At 55.8% G+C, this 16,718-nt stretch overlaps 1 protein-coding gene across 1 annotated transcript in view; it reads right to left on the bottom strand.

The window, feature by feature from the left end:
- CROCC2 (ciliary rootlet coiled-coil, rootletin family member 2) overlaps positions 1-16,718 on the bottom strand; it is a 74,312-nt gene that overhangs the window by 36,159 nt on the left and 21,435 nt on the right. Inside the window, 11 exon segments of the mRNA XM_053203868.1 lie at positions 331-524; positions 8,199-8,399; positions 8,612-8,758; positions 9,055-9,199; positions 9,748-9,930; positions 11,695-11,906; positions 12,225-12,431; positions 12,590-12,679; positions 12,759-12,855; positions 14,694-14,891; positions 15,437-15,716. Coding sequence (XP_053059843.1) covers positions 331-524; positions 8,199-8,399; positions 8,612-8,758; positions 9,055-9,199; positions 9,748-9,930; positions 11,695-11,906; positions 12,225-12,431; positions 12,590-12,679; positions 12,759-12,855; positions 14,694-14,891; positions 15,437-15,716 — 1,954 coding nt within the window.

Genomic DNA, 16,718 nt, shown 5'->3' with positions numbered 1-16,718 from the left:
AGCTGTGTGTATCTTGAACTTAAATTCCTTGAGCAGGACATCCCATGCCTTCCTTCTGCTGGTCTGGACTGGGTTTCTGGCACTTGCTATCTGGCCAGTGTGGCCACCTCTCTCAGGAGGGCCATCCCGGGACTTTCACTGGATTCAATTCTTCTAGATGCTCCTCTCAGCCAGGCTCTGTGTCTGCCCTTCATTCACAGCCTCTCTCCCATGTAGACATAACATTGCCCTGCCCTACAGTCGCTGAGTGAGTTCCTGTCCCCTGCCGCACTGCGGGCTCTTCGAGGGCGAGGCCGTGTGGACAGAACCTGCTGGTAGGGCCCCAGGTACCTGAGCTCGGCAGCCTCCTCAGCCGTGAGCCGGACCTGCCTCTCCAGGGCCTCCTGCTTGGCCAGCAGCTGGGCCCGCTCCTCAGACAGAGCCTCCTTCTCCTGCAGGGTCCTCTGCAGCGTGTCCCGCTGGGCCTCCCGGTCCTGCAGGCTCTGGGCGAGCTGCTCCTCCAGGGCCTGCTTCTTGCACGTGATCTAGAGGAGGGGGAAGGGATAGTCCAGCAGGGAGTGGGAGGGTGAGGGGGGCCCTCTCAGGGAAAAGAAGCGATTTTGTGCAGAATGGCAAGGAGGGAAGGGTGGAGAGGAGGGTGGGCATAAGACGAATTGGACCTCAGAAGTACGTGTGTGTTCACAGCAGAGGGGCCCCGGTGCCTATAGCCACGATGGAGGTGTCCCTGAACCGAGCACTCCCAGGGAGGAGCTAGCTGCCAATCTAAATGGCAACCCGGGTCAACCCACAAGGGTCCAGGGAGCAGGAAACATCACACAGTGATGGCCATAGAAAGTGGCGGGGGACCTGGTTGCTGCAGACCGACACTTCCATCAAGAGCATCACAGGAACCTGGACGGAACATAACACAGGAATCTGCACAGAGCTTCTGAGAGCTGCCGAGGCAGCTGGGACCTCAGAGGAAGGGACACAGAGGAACGAGGTATCTCTTCTCTGCTCAGAATTTGATTTAAAAGTTTTGGCTGAGAAGTTGAGAAGCCAAGGAGAGCTTCTGACAGCACTCTGGCCTTAGGGAAACAAAAAACTCAAGCTCAGAGCCATCCTAGCAGAGGGGCCCAAACAAACACTGCGGCTCTGAGTTGTATTCGCTGCAGGACTTCACCCTGGTAGTGGTGGTGAATCGGAAGTAGACCATCTCTCATAAAATCTGAAGCTCGGTTTGAATCCCTTTAACCAGGGACTATGGTGATCATCTACCTTCACTTCTTGCCAGGACCAGAGCAAGAAGAACAGTGTCATCAAGATCCTCAAGTTATTTCTACAGTTTTTTTTAACCTAAGATATTTAGCATTTAATCAACATTACCAGGCATATCAGGAGATAAGACGATATGGCAGGAAAAAAAAGTAATAATATAAACACGGATGCCTCCCTGACCCCTTGGGTACCCAGATATTGGAGTTGTCAGACACGGAGTTTAAAATAGCTGTGACTAAGTGTTCAAGATGATGGATGGCAAGATGCAGAACTTCACAACAGAACTAGAAACTAAATATAAATGATATAATTTAAAAATACAATAAGCAAAATTAATAAATGTATGAGTTCAATGCCAGCTTAGATGGAAAAGAGAACTAATAATCTGGAAGATAGACAAAAGAATGTGTTCAGACTGAATCATGAAGAGAAAAAAGGAGGAAGAACACAGAAGAGAGTGTAGTAGACTTATAGGACAAGGTAAAAAGGTCCAACATATGTACAATTAGAGTCACAGAAGGAAAGGAGAGAGAATATTTGAACAGACACTGCACAAGAATTTCCCAAATCTAATAAAATACATCAAGCCACAGATTTAAAATGAGCCACAATCCTCCAATAGGATAAGTACAAAGAAAACAGCACATAGAGTATACTAAAGTTTCTGAATACCAAAGATGAAGAAATATATCTTTTACAATCAGGGGAAAACACACATTGCCTTAAAATGAGCAACAGTAAGACTGACATTTGAGTTCTAAACAGCAACAATGAAAGTCAGAAGATGGTGGATGAATTCATCAAAATGCTGAAGGAAATAATGGCCATCCTAGTATTCCATGGCCAGTAAAAATATTCTTCAAACATAAAGACCAGAACTTCCTGCTTCTGTAATGATGAGGGAGGTTGTTAAAGACCCACCCTCCCACCTGTAACAGATAGAAAATCTATACGATGTATGTCTAATATAACTGAGGGCATAAGAGATGCCAAGTAGCCAAGAGCCAAGGAGACATGTATCCAGCTGAGCCCAGCGCTTCATCACATAGCTTCCTTGAGTTATTCTCCAGATCCCAAGTCGTGCAAGGCCCAGAGCCTTAGCAGCCATGCATAAAGCCTTGGCTAAAAGTCTGGGAACTTGGTTTCAATGGGATTATAAGATCAGGGAGACCTAACGTGTCATTCAAAGCTACCAAAGCAGCTGGGGTTTGAGAGGAGAAAACAGAAAACATAAGAAAGGAGGGGAGACTCAGATTCTATATTGTTTTTTTTAATTGTTTTTTTTTTTTTTTAAATAACTCCCAAGAAGTACAGGGTCAAGGGACCATGAATGTGAATGAGAAATGGCAGGTGAGAGTCTGAGAAGTCAGGTAGAACTTCGGGCAGTCTTACAGAACTGAGAAACAAAATCTGCAGTTAGGGCTCACCAAAAGATGGAGGCCCTGGTCAACACTCCACACTTCCAGCTAGGAGACAGGAGAGCTATGTTATACTCCGGGGTGCACGGGAAATAGATTGCTCCTCACAAAAGACTGAACCCCAGTTACAAACCAGCTTGATCCAGGACTGGATAAAACTGATCTGACCCTGCTTTGATTTCCCAAGATCAAAACAAATTCCCTCTGGAAAAAGTTGGTATCATTCAGAGCCTCAAGTTATCCCTACAAAAACATAAAATCTTATTCAATATATTCTATTATGGATATCAGCAGGCAAGACAAATGACTGAAAGCCAAGAGATGAAAGATAATAGAAAGAGAGCCATTAGGGGATCTAGATGATGGAGTTATCAGAAAAAGACTTGAAAAAGATTACATACACTTAATATACCTATGCAGATAAAGAATTTTGCCAGATAACTGGAGTGTGTGTGTGTGTGTGTGTGTGTGTATGTTTGTGTGTGTGTGTGTGACTGTTTAAAGCAAAAATTTTAATAATATATGGTAGGGTTTATAATAGCACATGTAGAAACAAAATACATAGCGTGAAGAGCACAAAGGATGAGAGGGGTAAATGTAATACATTGCTGGGAGGGTCTTAAATTGTTTTTGAAGTAGTAAAATATTTACATATGAACAATGCATATCATAATTTTAGAGTGATTACTAAAATAATAAGGAAAAGAACTATAGCTTAGAAACATCAACAGACAACACAAAATGCAATTCTACATAAATACGTAACTAACTCAAAAAAGGCCAGAAGGGAGGAAAGTAAAATTTTTTTTTTAATGAGACAAATAGAAAACAAATGCCAAGAAAACAAATTCAAAGATGTTTCAACCCAACATATCAATGGTTACACTAAATGTAAATGGTACAATCACTCCAACTAATTGGTAGAGACTGTCAGAGTAACAATAAAAGCAAGACCCAACAATATGCTTTTTATAAGAAACACACTTTAAATACACCGAAACAGACAAATTGAAAGTAAACGTATGGAAACATATACAATGAAAACGCTTAGCACGACAAAACTGGTATGGCTAAATCAATATCACAAAAAGTAGGTATCTAGAAAAAGAGATTAAGAGGGAATGTTTTATAACAATGAAAAGTTAACGCATCATGAAGACATGAACTACTTAATGTGTATACACCTAATAATAGGAATTCAAAACATGAAGCAAAAATGGACAGGACTAAAGGCTGAAATAGACAATCCTACAATCATAGATGGAGATTTTAACGCCCTTCCAGCACTAATGATTAAAACAAGGGGACAAAAACAACCAGCCAAGTAAAACATACAAGACAAACAAACAAACCCCAAAACAGTGAGGACATGGAAGTTTTAAAGAATACTTGACCTAATTGATATTCACAGACTCTCCATCCACCAGTGGCATGGTGCACACCCTTCTCACATGAGCATGGGATGCTCAACAAGATACGATGGGCCATAAAACGTGCCTCAGTACCTTTAGATCTATTCAAATAACATGGAGTATGTTTTCTGACCACAACGGAATTATATTAGAAATGGGTAACAAGTAGGTATTTCCAAACACGGGAAAATCCCCGTGTTTGGGAGTTAGGCAATGTACATCAATAAGCCACAGGCCAAAAGAGAAGTCACATGGGAAATGAGAAGATAGCTTGAACCGCACGGTAGTGAAGGTACAGAGAGCAGAGGAATGCTACATTTGTTTCAGAACTTGAATTCCTTATCAAAATTCTCACAAGGGAAATGTCAGACTGAAATGACTTCACTAGCAAATTCTACTAACATTTAGGGAAGAAACAACACCAATGTCAAAACACGTTCAAGAGGTAAATAAATTTCCCAACTTATTTTATGAGTCCCTGGTTCCAAAACTGAGAAAAACACTATGAGAAAAGAAAATCACAGACGAATAGTCCTCGTGAATATCAATGCAAAAATCCTTCACAAAATGTTATTAAACTGAATCCAAAAATATATAAAAAGGCTATTAACTTATGGCCAAGTAGGCTTTATCTCAGGTATGCAAGGTTGTTGTGACATTAAAAACATGAGCCCCTATAATCCACCACATTAACAGAATGAGGAGAACAATGATATTATCACTTTATAAAATAAAAGCAGTTAAAGGAATTCAAGATTCAGGGCATCTCGGTGGCTCAGTCAGTTGGGCATCCAACTTCAGCTCGGGTCATGATCTCATGGTTTGTGGGCTTGAGCCCCACGCCGGGCTCTGTGCTGACAGCTCAGAGTCTGGAGTCTGCTTTGGATTCTCTGTCTGTCTCTCTCTCTCTCAAAAATGAATAAGTATTTTTAAAAAATGTTAAAAAAATTCAAAACTCATCTAAGATTAAAAAAACAATCCTGTCATCACACTAGAAATGAAAGGGAACATCCTTAGTGTAATAAGGGGGATCCGTGAAAAGCCTACAGAGAACATCATCCATGATGGTGAAAGACTGAATTCCTTCACTGTGACTGGGATCAGTGAAAACATGGCCACTCTCACCATTTCTTTTCAACTTTGTGCTGTGGCTCTTTAGTCAGTGCATCAAGAGAAAAAGAAATAAAAGTCACCAAGATCAGAAAGAAAGTAAAACTATTCTTTTTTTGGCTATTCACAAATGCCATGATTATGAGCATGTAAAAGCCTGGCACTCATGAGTGACTTTGTCAAGGTCGCATGACTTAAAGTTCCTAGATGAGACTGTATCCCATACACTAGTAATGAACACCAGAAAAATAAAATTAAAACAACAAGGCAATTCACAATATCAAGCTCAAGAATTAATGTAATCAAATGTGTGCAAGACCCCTACACTGAGCACAAAACACAGCTGAGAGAACCAAGTAAAGAAAGAGAGATATTCCACATTTTCGTGGATGGACACCTCAATGTCGTGAAGGTGTCCAGTCTTCTAAAACTGACCTATGGAGTCAACACAATCCCAATCAAGGACCTAGGAGGGTTTTGCGGGGGACAAAAATTCACAAGCTGATTCTGAAATGTATGGATATGTAAAAAAAATTAGAGCAGTGAAAACCATTTTAAAAAGGAAGAATAAGACTGGAGGAGTCACACTACTTAATTTCAAGACTTACTGAAAAGCTACAGTAACCAAGACAGGGTGGTTTTGGGGAAAGAAGGAACAGATTGATTTGTACTGATCGGCAATCTGATCTGTGCACATACACACATATATATGATCGATTTACTTTCAACAAGTCAGGTAATTACTCAGGTAATTCAAGGGAGAAAGGACAGTCTGTAAAAACTGGTGCTGGAACAATTGGATATTCATCTGAAAAATAACAGACTTCAATGCCTACTTCACACAACATACCTGCGGTCCTCACACTTTTGTATGCATCAGAATCACCTGGAGGGTTTCTGAAAATCCAGATTTCTGCCACCCATCCTGGAGTTTCTGATTCGGTTGGGGTTTTTAAAATTTTTTTTTAATGTTTATTTATTTTTGAGACAGAGAGACAGAACTTGAGGAGGGAAGAGGCAGAGAGAAAAGGAAACACAGAATCTGAAGCAGGCTCCAGGCTCTGAGCGGTCAGCACAGAGCCCAATGTGGGGCCTGAACTCACAAACTGTGAGATCGTGACCTGAGCTGAAGTTGGACGCTTAACTGACTGATTCAGTAGGTTCTGAGTGGGGAATTTTACGAATCTGCATTTCTATCTAGTTCCCGGGTGATGCTGATGCCGCTGGTCTAGGGAACACACTTTCAGAGCCACTGCCATATGGAAAAATCAACATGAAGTGATCACAGACCTACATGTAAGAAGCAGGTGAAAACACCGGAGGGTCTTTTCTTCTCCTTGTCCTACACAGAAATGTGTCAGCAGCACCTAGAAAATACTAGCCATACATTTTTTTAAAACTTGGCAAGTTGGATTTCGCCAAAGTTAAAATTTTCTGTCCATCAAAAACAGCACTAAGAAAATGCATAGGCAAGTCACGAACTTGAGTAAACTCTTCTATGTACATCCATCTGACAGAGTACTCGTGTTCAGGATATGTGAAGACTTCCTATACATCCGGAGCCAAAACACACACACACACACACACACACACACACACACACTAAAAAATGGGCAAAAGACTCGAACAGACAATTGATAAAATAAGGTATACAAATTTCCAGTAAGCATATGAAAATGTGCTCAACATCATTTGTTATCCAGGAAATGAGAATTAAAACCACAACGGTACCTAGCTTCACACACACAGAATAGCTAAAAAGCAAAAACTGATGATGCCAAACGTTGACAAGTCTGAGGAGCACCTGGAACCCCCTCGTGCCCCCCCCCCCCACTGTGCCGCTGGCAGTAGAATAAAGTAATACAATCGCTTTGGAAGTTGTTCAGCAGTTTCTTATTAAGTTCAATGCACACCTAGCACCGGACAATTTCACTCCCAAGTATGTACATAACTTGTGCACCAATGTTCACAGCAGTCTTGTCCATTACAGCCCCAAACTGGAAACAACCCAAATGTCCAGCAGCAAGTAAATGGGTGAGTGAATGTGGTTTATTTGTACAACGGAATATTACTGTGTTGTCAGCCCCCCACCCCACCCCTGCTTGATACACCTAACAATGCCAGAACTTGCAAAGACATCCCCTTGAGAGAGAAGGTGGACACAAAACCTGCGGTTCTGCCACAGGTGAAGCCAGTGTGGGAGGCTGCGGGGGGGTGGGGGGGAGCATGTCAGAGCGGAGGCTGCCTGGGACGGTGCTGACCCCAGGGCCAGGGGAGACCGTCCACGTCTCCTGGGTGCTTGCTACACGATGCACACAACCGTCACAGCTCGCTGAACCGTGCACGGGCTCCCTGAGTGTAACTCACACTTCAGTGAAAGAAGGGGGAACTGGCGACCGACCGGAAGAGATGGGACAGAGCCTGAGACACTGAGGGAGGCTGAGCCGAGTCCCAGAGGAGGCAGGGGACATGCGGTCTGAATGCCGCCGGGGGCACAAGGCTGCCAGCACAGGGCTCCACGCGGGGCAACACGCTGGGACTAGAAGAAAGCAACCCCGCTCAGTGGCGCGCCCCGGAGCCCGTGCTGGGCCAGAGCATGGCGTCCACAGAAGGTCCGAGAATGCCGCGTCGGTGAACGAGCCCACGGCAAGTGGGGACGTGGTCCGGGAGGCGAGAAACGACACAAAGAGGGAAGCCGTGAAGCCCTTGACCCCCAAGCGTGTGGAAACCAGGGGCCAGGGGCAGGCCCTATGTAAGCGTCCTCTGCAGCTCCCCTCCCCCCCATCCCCCGTCTCTACCCTCTACCAACCCCCCCCCCCCTTCCGCCACCGCTGCCACCACCTCCGGGGAGCCCTCTTCGACGCCGGCTTTGAGTCTAGCCAAGTCTGTTAGCTTTGCAGCCGGAAGTCCCTGGTGCCCCGAGCCCGCCGCCGGACTTCTGAAGGTGCCCCGTGACCCTCCACACCCCAGAGGGGCAGGGGCAGCCCCGCGGACGCCTCACCTGGCCCACCTGCTCCTGCAGCCGGGCCCTCTGGCGCTCGAAGGCGGCCTCCCGCCCCTGCAGCCGCTCCTCCAGGCGCCCGCAGGCCTGCTGCACCGGCCCCAGCTGCTGCTCCGCCCGCGCCAGCCGCTCCAGGGCACCCGCCCGCTCCTGCTCCAGAGCCTTCTGCCGCTCCCGCAGCTGCTCCCGCTCCTGCTCCAGCTGCCGCGGGTGGGGACAGGGAGGGGTCCGCGTCCAGGCCCGTGTGCCACGCGCCACGCGCACCCTCAGTCCCGCGGGCCTGGCAGGCACCCCTGTGCCCCTGGGCCTCTCCCCCACACCCGCTCTCCGCGCAGGAATGGAGGAGTGGAGACGCGGTGTCGCCAGGGGGACCTGGGCTCAGCCACACGGCCAGCCCGGGCCCCTCGCCTCACCTGCAGGACCTGGTGGCCCAGGGCGCCTTTGTCCCGAGCCAGCCCCTCCGTCAGGGCAGCCATCTTGGCCAGGGAGTCCCTTTGCTCCACACCCTCCGACTTCAGCCGGGTCACCAGCAGCTCCAGGTCAGTGTTGCTGGACTCTGCCTAGGGCGGGGTGGGGGGGCCTCTGAGACACACGATGGGCCCCTGGGTAGTCAGGCTGCATCCAGGAGAGGTGGCAGGGTGACCAAGGGAGAGGGCACAGAGAGGCGGGTGTGGCTAGGGGTCAGGGCGGGTAGGCCGGTGCCCACTGCCTGGAGGCCCAGGAGCCCCACCCCCCACCCCGGGTGGCTTTGGGAACTCTGGGGAGGGACTGAGGGCGCAGGAGCAGGAGGAGACAAGTGAGTGGGGGCAGGTGGGCCCCAGCAGATGGTGGCAGAGGGCCAGACATGGAAGTGTACCCGGGCCAGGGCTCTGTGCAGACCCTCCCTCTCGCTCTCCAGAACGTCCCTCTGCAGCCGGGCCGAGTTCAGCGCCTCCTGGGCGGACACCAGCTCCTTCTTGAGCCCTGAGACCTTCTCCTCCAGCTGCTCCAGGCGCCCTTGACTGAGGTCCGGAAACCAGAGGGCAGAGAGTGTGAGGTCACTTCAGGGCAAGATGGAGGGGCACAATGGGCGGGGTGATGACCTGCAGCTCCCTCGCAGCCCAGGAGCCCCTGCAGGGCCAGGGGGTTCGTGGGTCCTGCTTCAGGGCTGGGGGTGCGGTGGTGTTCTTGGTCCATACCCTGACACCCAGGGTGAGGAGTGTGTGTGCGTGTGCACGCACGGCTCATGGCACCCATCTCTGCTGGGCCCAGGGTGGTAGATCTGCCCGGGAGGGGTGGGGAGTGCGCCTGGGGCAGGACGTCGGGGCAGGTGTGTGGGTGTGGGGTGATGGCCCAGCCTGGAGGAGTCTGGAGAACACTTTGCCCCTGCCGCCCCATCAGGCACCCCCTCTCCTGTAGATGAGCCTGGGAAAGGGGTGGCCCTGTTGGTGGTGGGGGACACTGAGGCTGAGGGGCGTGATGTGCCCCCCCCTCACCCGCCCCAGCCCACCTGGTCTCCAGCTCCCCGCGGCCCCGCCCACCTGGTCTCCAGCTCCCGCGGCCCGCCCACCTGGTCTCCAGCTCCCGGCGGCCCCTCTTGCCCTGCTGCACCAGCTCTTCCTTCTGTTCCGCCCACAGCAGGAGGCTCCTGTGCAGCTCCGTGTTCTCGGCTTCTAGCCTCTGCTTCTCTGCGTCTGCACAGGCCGCCTTCCGTCTCATCTCCTCCACCGCCGTTTCCAGAGCCCTTTTCTCTCTGGGAGCAGGGGAGGCAGAGGTTGGGGCAGCCCCAGGACATGGGTCCAGGGAAGGGGAGCCGAGGGACCCTCACTGGGCATAGTCAAGCCTTGGCCGGGTGCCAGGAGCACGGACAGGGCAAGGTGGGCACCTGACCCCGGGGGCCGCTCAGGGCAGCAGCCTGGGGAAGCGAGGTGGGGAGCAAGAGAGACCCAAGCATCCCCAGCCCCAGCCAGCCTTCCATACTGGGGTGGCCCCTGGTGGGCCTGTGCCCTCCTGGAGGTTGTGCGGGCCTGAAAGCAATCAGGGGTCTTGCTGCCTGGTACGTCCTGTGCTCAGCCCTCAGCCACCACGGTCCAAGCTCAGCTAGTCCTTGCAGAACTCAGCTGGAAGGAAGGGTCCCCTCCTCTTCCTGGTATCTCCCCAAATTTCACATCGGCTTGTCCTGTTCACCTCGCCCTGATGGGGGCCCCAGGCCCTTGAGATCTAGCACCTGTGCAAAGCTGTGCTCGCTGGCTGACCCATCCCTGAGCCCTCTCCGCTGCCACCCATCATCCGGGAACCTGAATCTTAGCTGCTCCCCCTCGGCCCCTCGCCCCTGAAGCTTCCATTTCCCGAGTGCCCCTTGGATCCGGCCCCTCCTCCTCCCTACACAGGGGGCCCCACCCTGGCCTGCCCACCTGTCCCCGGATGCTGCAGCTTGGCTGCCAGCAGCCAGACCAGCCCTTCCAAGCCATGGGCTGTGCCCCTGCCAAACGCCCCCAGGGCCCCACGGCCCTCTGCTCCTCAGAGTGATGACCCACATCAACCTCACCCTGCTCTCGCGGTTTTGTGCTCCCACCTCTGCTCCCATCTGCCCCTGGGAAGGCATCCACCCTCCAGGGAGCCCTCCACAGCCCCCTGTGGTGCCATGCCCCCACCAGGCCAGCTCCTCTGCTGGTCTTTCCCTGGGCGCCTCTGGAGGAGGGCTGGGGCTCTGTTTTCCTCAGACCTCCTGTCTCAGCACTGAGGGCAGTCAGGCCGTGCAGAGAAGGGGCCTCCCCGGGGAGGTGTCCCGCTCCCCCAGGGGTGAAGAGTGGAAGCAGCCTTACCTGCTCCCTGTCCTGCTCCTTTGGAAGCCCCCCAGCTCCTCCAGCCAGAGCCTGCTGGCCTCCCACAGCCCAGCTCACGCAGAGTGTGGATTTGGGAAGCCCCATCTAGCCCCTTACTCAGGACTATGAGGCCCCGAGGGATTCCTGTCCCACGCCTCCCCACTCCCACCAACCCCAGGGCAGTAAGATGTGCCCGGAAGCATCCAGAAAGCCTCATAGCCAACCGCACCATAGGCCACCGGATCCACAGGACACGCCAGGGGGGCCCTTAGGCCACCCCAACGATGAGGAGAGAAGGGGTCAGGGATGTAGGGACCATTTCTGAAGGATGAGTGGGACCCCTGGCAGGAGTCCTGGGGGTCAGGGGGGAGCAGGAGGTGGGAGAGCACGTGGAAGTGGAGCCAGGCTGCACTTTGGGGATGCAGCAGCACGGGCAGGGCACACGCTCAGCCTGGGCTTTGGGAAGCTGCGTCCTGGGCAGCGGCAGGGCCCAGACGGCCCCAGACGAGGGAAAAGGGACTCAGAGCAGGCCCGGGGCTGCGGGGACAAGGCCAGGCCAAGGGAGGTGGCCTTGCCAGGAGCAGTTTCTGTCCTGGGGATGGGACCCTCTTTGTGGCCTGTGGGCAGGCCTTATGGGGGAAGGCCCCCCAGGCTGGCACTGCCCGGCCCGCCCTGCTCAGCCCTCCGGTCACCTTTGCAAGAGCTCGCTGGACGCCCTGCAGCGCTGTGCCTCGCGGCTCTGCGCCTCCAGCTCGCGCAGGAGGTCCTCGGGCTCCCGCACCTGCTCCTGCGCCCGCTCCTGTAGGAGCCTCCTTGCGGCCTGCAGCTCCCGCTGGGCCTCCGACAGCTGCTCCCGGAGACTGGCTGCCACCGCCTGGGAGGACCCCAGCTGCAGGCGCAGCTCCTGCCCCGAGGAGCGGGTGTGGCGTGAGTCACTCTGGCCTGCGTAGGCCTTGACCACAGACTCCCCCAGAAAAGATGCAATTAAGATGGGGACCCCCTCCCTGGGACTGTAGGGCTTGGGGGCAGGCCACGCGGAGACCCTTCCTCTCAAAGACCCCTGGCTCCCGTCTGGGGCACCCAGGTCCCCCTTCCTGTGGCCCCAGGGCGAGCCACCAGCAGGCTCTGTAATGGCACTTCCGGCCTGGGTTTCAAAGCCGCGCCTGGTGGAGACCAGGCCACTGCTTCGCCTCCGGGGCCCCTGTGGACTGAGGCCGCCCACCTGCTCCAGCAGCCGCCACCTCTCGATAGCCACGTGCACAGCCTGCAGTGCGGGGTGCAGGGTGTCCAGGGCGCGGGCCCGCAGTGGGGACACCCCGCGGTGGGGGGACGCAGAGCTCCCGGGCCTCCACACTTGGCCCTGTGCCTCCTGAGCTTCGGGACCAACGCTGCACGCCCGCTCCGGGCACCCTGCGTCTTCCTGGGCCACCTTCAGGGTTCAGAGAGGAAGGGATGGAGGGGAGAGAGCTCAGGGCTGTGGCCACATGGGGATCTTCCAGATCACGACGTCAGGGCTCAGCTGGGACCATCGGGATCCTACGGTTCATGCTCTGCTTTACCGCGGGAAGGACCAAGATGGGCCAGCACCTCTGTGATGCTCTTCAAGACACGCTGTAGGGCTTCAACTTGGTCCTCCAGAGTGTCCGCTGCCCGCTGGCCTCCGCTGCGCCGGGACTCCTGCGGCCGGAGCAGACTCCTCAGTGGGGCCGGCAGGTGGACCCCCGCCCTGCACCTGCCTCTTCTCAGCCCCACGCACCAGTTTCTGGACATCCATTTTGAGGGAAGAGATGGTTCTCTCCTTCTTCGAGTTTTGTTCTGTGAGCTTCTCCACCAGCAGCGTCTGCTCAGAGAGTCTGGAGAAGAGTCGGGCGTTGGGGGGGAGGGGTTGTCAGAGTCGAGAACAAAGCCCAGAGCATACGTGGGCCCCGAAGATGTCCAGGCGGTGTCCAGATCCCTCCTGTGCTGTGGCCGCCTCTGTCTGAGTGGGCCTTGGTCCCTTGTCTGATCAGATGCTTCTCTTCTGCTCTAGAGCCTTCGGTGGCCCCCACTGTCTCTGGAGCCAAGTGCAGAATGAGAGTTCGGCATTCAAGACCCTCACCCTGACCCTGGCTCTGCCCTCCAGCTTCATGGCCAGTGGCTTCCTGAGGCCTTGCCCCTGTCCATAGGGGACAACAGATGCAAGCAGCCACTTCTGGGCCCTTGGCCCAGCGGCTTCCTCTGCCTGGATCACGTCCAGTGCTGTAAGTCTAACAGCAGGTGACGTTATTGTCCCTTCCTGCCTGGGAGCCACCTTCTTCTCAAAGACCTGGGTCTCCCCTCTGTGGCCCCTGGGTCTCCCCTCTGTGGCCCCCGGCTCTCCTTTCCTGTGGCCCTGGGGTCTCCCTTCCTGTGGCCCGTGGCTCTCACTTCCTGTGGCCCCGGGGTCTCCCTTCCTGTGGCCCCCTGGCTCTCACCTCCTGTGGCCCCTGGCTCTCACCTCCTGTGGCCCCTGGCTCTCACTTCCTGTGGCCCCGGGGTCTCCCTTCCTGTGGCCCTGGGGTCTCCCTTCCTGTGGCCCCCTGGCTCTCACCTCCTGTGGCCCCTGGCTCTCACTTCCTGTGGCCCCGGGGTCTCCCTTCCTGTGACCTGTGGCTCTCACTTCCTGTGGCCCCGGGGTCTCCCTGTGGCCCCTGGCTCTCACTTCCTGTGGCCCCGGGGTCTCCCTTCCTGTGGCCCTGGGGTCTCCCTTCCTGTGGCCCCCTGGCTCTCACCTCCTGTGGCCCCTGGCTCTCACTTCCTGTGGCCCCGGGCTCTCCCTTCCTGTGACCTGTGGCTCTCACTTCCTGTGGCCCCGGGGTCTCCCTGTGGCCCCTGGCTCTCACTTCCTGTGGCCCTGGGGTCTCCCTTCCTGTGGCCTCGGGGTCTCCCTTCCTGTGACCTGTGGCTCTCACTTCCTGTGGCCCCGGGGTCTCCCTTCCTATAGTCCTGGGGTGTTCCCCTCAGGCCCGGCAGAGCTGCCCCTGCAGGCTGAGCTGGGCCATCTGGCATCCCCGGGCCCTGCAATCATGCTCCTTTGGGGCTAGTTAGGGTTCGTTTCACTCAACTCACCCCCTGAGGGCGGGACAGCTTTCTTCCCCTCAGCCTGGCAGGTGTTTGTGGCCAAGGGAGCCCCAGACCCCTCGGTTCTGTGGAACTGTGCCCTGGGGCCGGTAGGTGAGGCCTCCCCAGGGAGCTGTCCCCCCATTTCCTGCTGAAGCTGCTCTCAAGAGATTTCTGAGCTGCAGACGTGGGTTCTGTGTCCAGAACCTTCTGTGCTTACTCACAGACTCCACCTCCACCTGCCTCAGTTTCTTAAGTGGTCTATCTCAAACAGGCGTCCCCCCTTTGCAGGAAGGTGCTCTTAGGCCTGAAAGTTTCCCTTCTGGGAACAGCAGAGACATGCCCGCTGCAGTGTTCACGGAAGCCCTCGGATGTCGGGAGCTGTACCTTGGCCTCGGGGGGGTGGGTTAGGGTCGCGTGAGCCCAGTGACCTGGGGACCGTCCCTGGGCTGCCAGCAGGGTGGGAGAAGCAGGATGCTGGGTGCAGATCAGGAGGCAGAGCTGTGCACGGGCCACGGGCCTGAGTCTCAGAACCGGCAGCCGCCCGGGAGACAGGACAGGGCGGGGCGGCCCTTCCCCCGCCTCCGTCCACCCTCGGGCCCCCAGCACCCACCTGGCCTGGAGCGCCACCTTCTCTGCGTCCCAGCGGCCCTGCAGCTGCAGCGTCTCCCGCACCTGGTCCCGCAGCCGCTGCTCCAGGGCGCCCGCCGCACTGCTGGCCGCCAGCCGCAGCCTGGAGCCCAGGGCCAGGCAGGCCGTTTGCAGGCGCCCGGCTGTCCTGGCCATCTCCACGCGCATGTCGGTGAGAGCCCTGGGAGGCCAGAGCAGCACCCCCTGCTGAGCCTCGGGACCGTCCGGGGGGGAGGGCAGGATCCGGTCACATCGGCCCGCCCTCTGCCACGGCAGCCCCCTCCCCGGCCATCCTCAGGAGAAGCCCCCACCACCAGGTGTGCACTGTCCCCTCGTCACAGCCAGGGAGGGCGAGCAGGGGCCGGGCCGGGCCAGACCAGGTGGGCTGCCTGCCTCCATCAGGACGCCGGCCCTCTGACCCTCAGCCTCCCCCTGTGCGAATGGGGGTGCTGTCTTGTACCTCGAGGCTCCCAGGTCAGACCTGTGTGAGGTGCCGGAGGGATCCCAGGGCCCCTGAAGCTCCCCGCTTTGCGGCGGCCCCCCAACTGGCCTGCCCCGCTGTCCTCTCTCCCCTGCACCCTTGTCCATCTTGGTCTGTCCGTTCTTGCCTCTCCCCCCGCCACCCGCCCCTCCTGCCTGTGCACCGCACCTGTGGGGAGAGTGCGAGGTCCAGACAGGTCCGGACGCCCCATCTCCCCCACCGCCCGGTGGACCCTATGGCGTTACCTCTCTGCGGTTGTGCGCAGCTCGGCCAGCTGTACGCGGAGTGCGGTGACCTGTCTCCACAGGAGGAGGAAGTCCTGGGACCCCCCCGAGTGTGTGCGCCGGATCTGCGAGCAAGAGGCCTGAGTCTGCTCAGGCATGCGAGGCGAGTGCAGCCTGCAACCCCACCGGCCTCTCCACACCGCCTCTCCCGGATCCTCTGTGGGGAGCACACCCATATCACCTGTGGCTCTGCAGCCCCCTTTCCCAGGGGCTCGTCTTCCCAAAAGGTGCAGATCCCCTGCTCCAGGGGGCAGTGCTCACTCCCCCACCTCGCGGACCTGGGGAGGGGGCCGCATCCAGCTCCTGCCCCGACCTGGGGACTCACCCAGCCTGGTCTCCCCGCCGGGGTGGGAGGTACTTGGCGACCCTCAGCAGCCACCCCACTCCCAGCATGAGGGGGGGCGGGGAGGCCAGGTTTCCCCCCTTCCTCCAGCACCAGGACAGCAGCTGTCACTCTAGGGGGTCCCCAACACGTCCAGGGACACAGAAGCCTCTACCACTCAGAGCGCATGGCGAGGCAGTGGGGAAGCCGCCCGCTAAGACGGGGCAGAGTGAATGGGGAGTAATGGCGGAGCAGGAGGCTACAGCAGGACTGTGGGGCGGCGGGGGAAGAGGGGAGAGTGGAGGCGGGAACGGGACAGAGCCATGTGTGGCCAGTGGCACCAGCCTTTCAGAGAACTGAGCTGAAGCCTCGGCGTCCTGAGTCTCCATGCCACCTTCCCTGTCCCTGGTCCCTGGGCTGCGTCCTGAGTGCTGACTTCCGGGACCCCCAGAGGGCTCACCGCATGCCCAGTGCTTTCCCACACTCCTCTGTCCCCTGCCTGTCACAGCGCAGCCTGGCTGCTTCCTGACACAGAGTGACCTCACCTTTCCCAGCTCTCAAGACCCACACACTCTCCAACCTTCACAGAGCCTCTGCTGCAACCCCTGTCCTGACCCCACATCTGAGGTCCCCCCCCCCCACCCAAGCCCTGTATGCCTTCTGTAGGGAAAGCCCCTTCGTGCCCGGGGCCGGGGTCCTCTGTGCACTCGCACTGCACCTCCCAAACCCCATTGTGATCAGCAAAGAGCAGGGATCAGACATGCCCTGCAGTACCGGATGCCTGGACGGGCCTGTCCAATAACAGCGATTAGCTACATCAGATTCCAGGCTTCACAGCTCCCTGAGTGCAGGCTGGGCTGGCCCACGTGGTAGGGAGCACTCGGGCAGGGACCCCTGACCCACACGCTAGGGAGCACTGAG

Source organism: Acinonyx jubatus, chromosome C1 (assembly GCF_027475565.1).
Source record: "Acinonyx jubatus isolate Ajub_Pintada_27869175 chromosome C1, VMU_Ajub_asm_v1.0, whole genome shotgun sequence".
Classification (NCBI taxonomy): domain Eukaryota; kingdom Metazoa; phylum Chordata; class Mammalia; order Carnivora; family Felidae; genus Acinonyx; species Acinonyx jubatus.
This window is presented reverse-complemented; position numbering and strand designations above follow the sequence as displayed.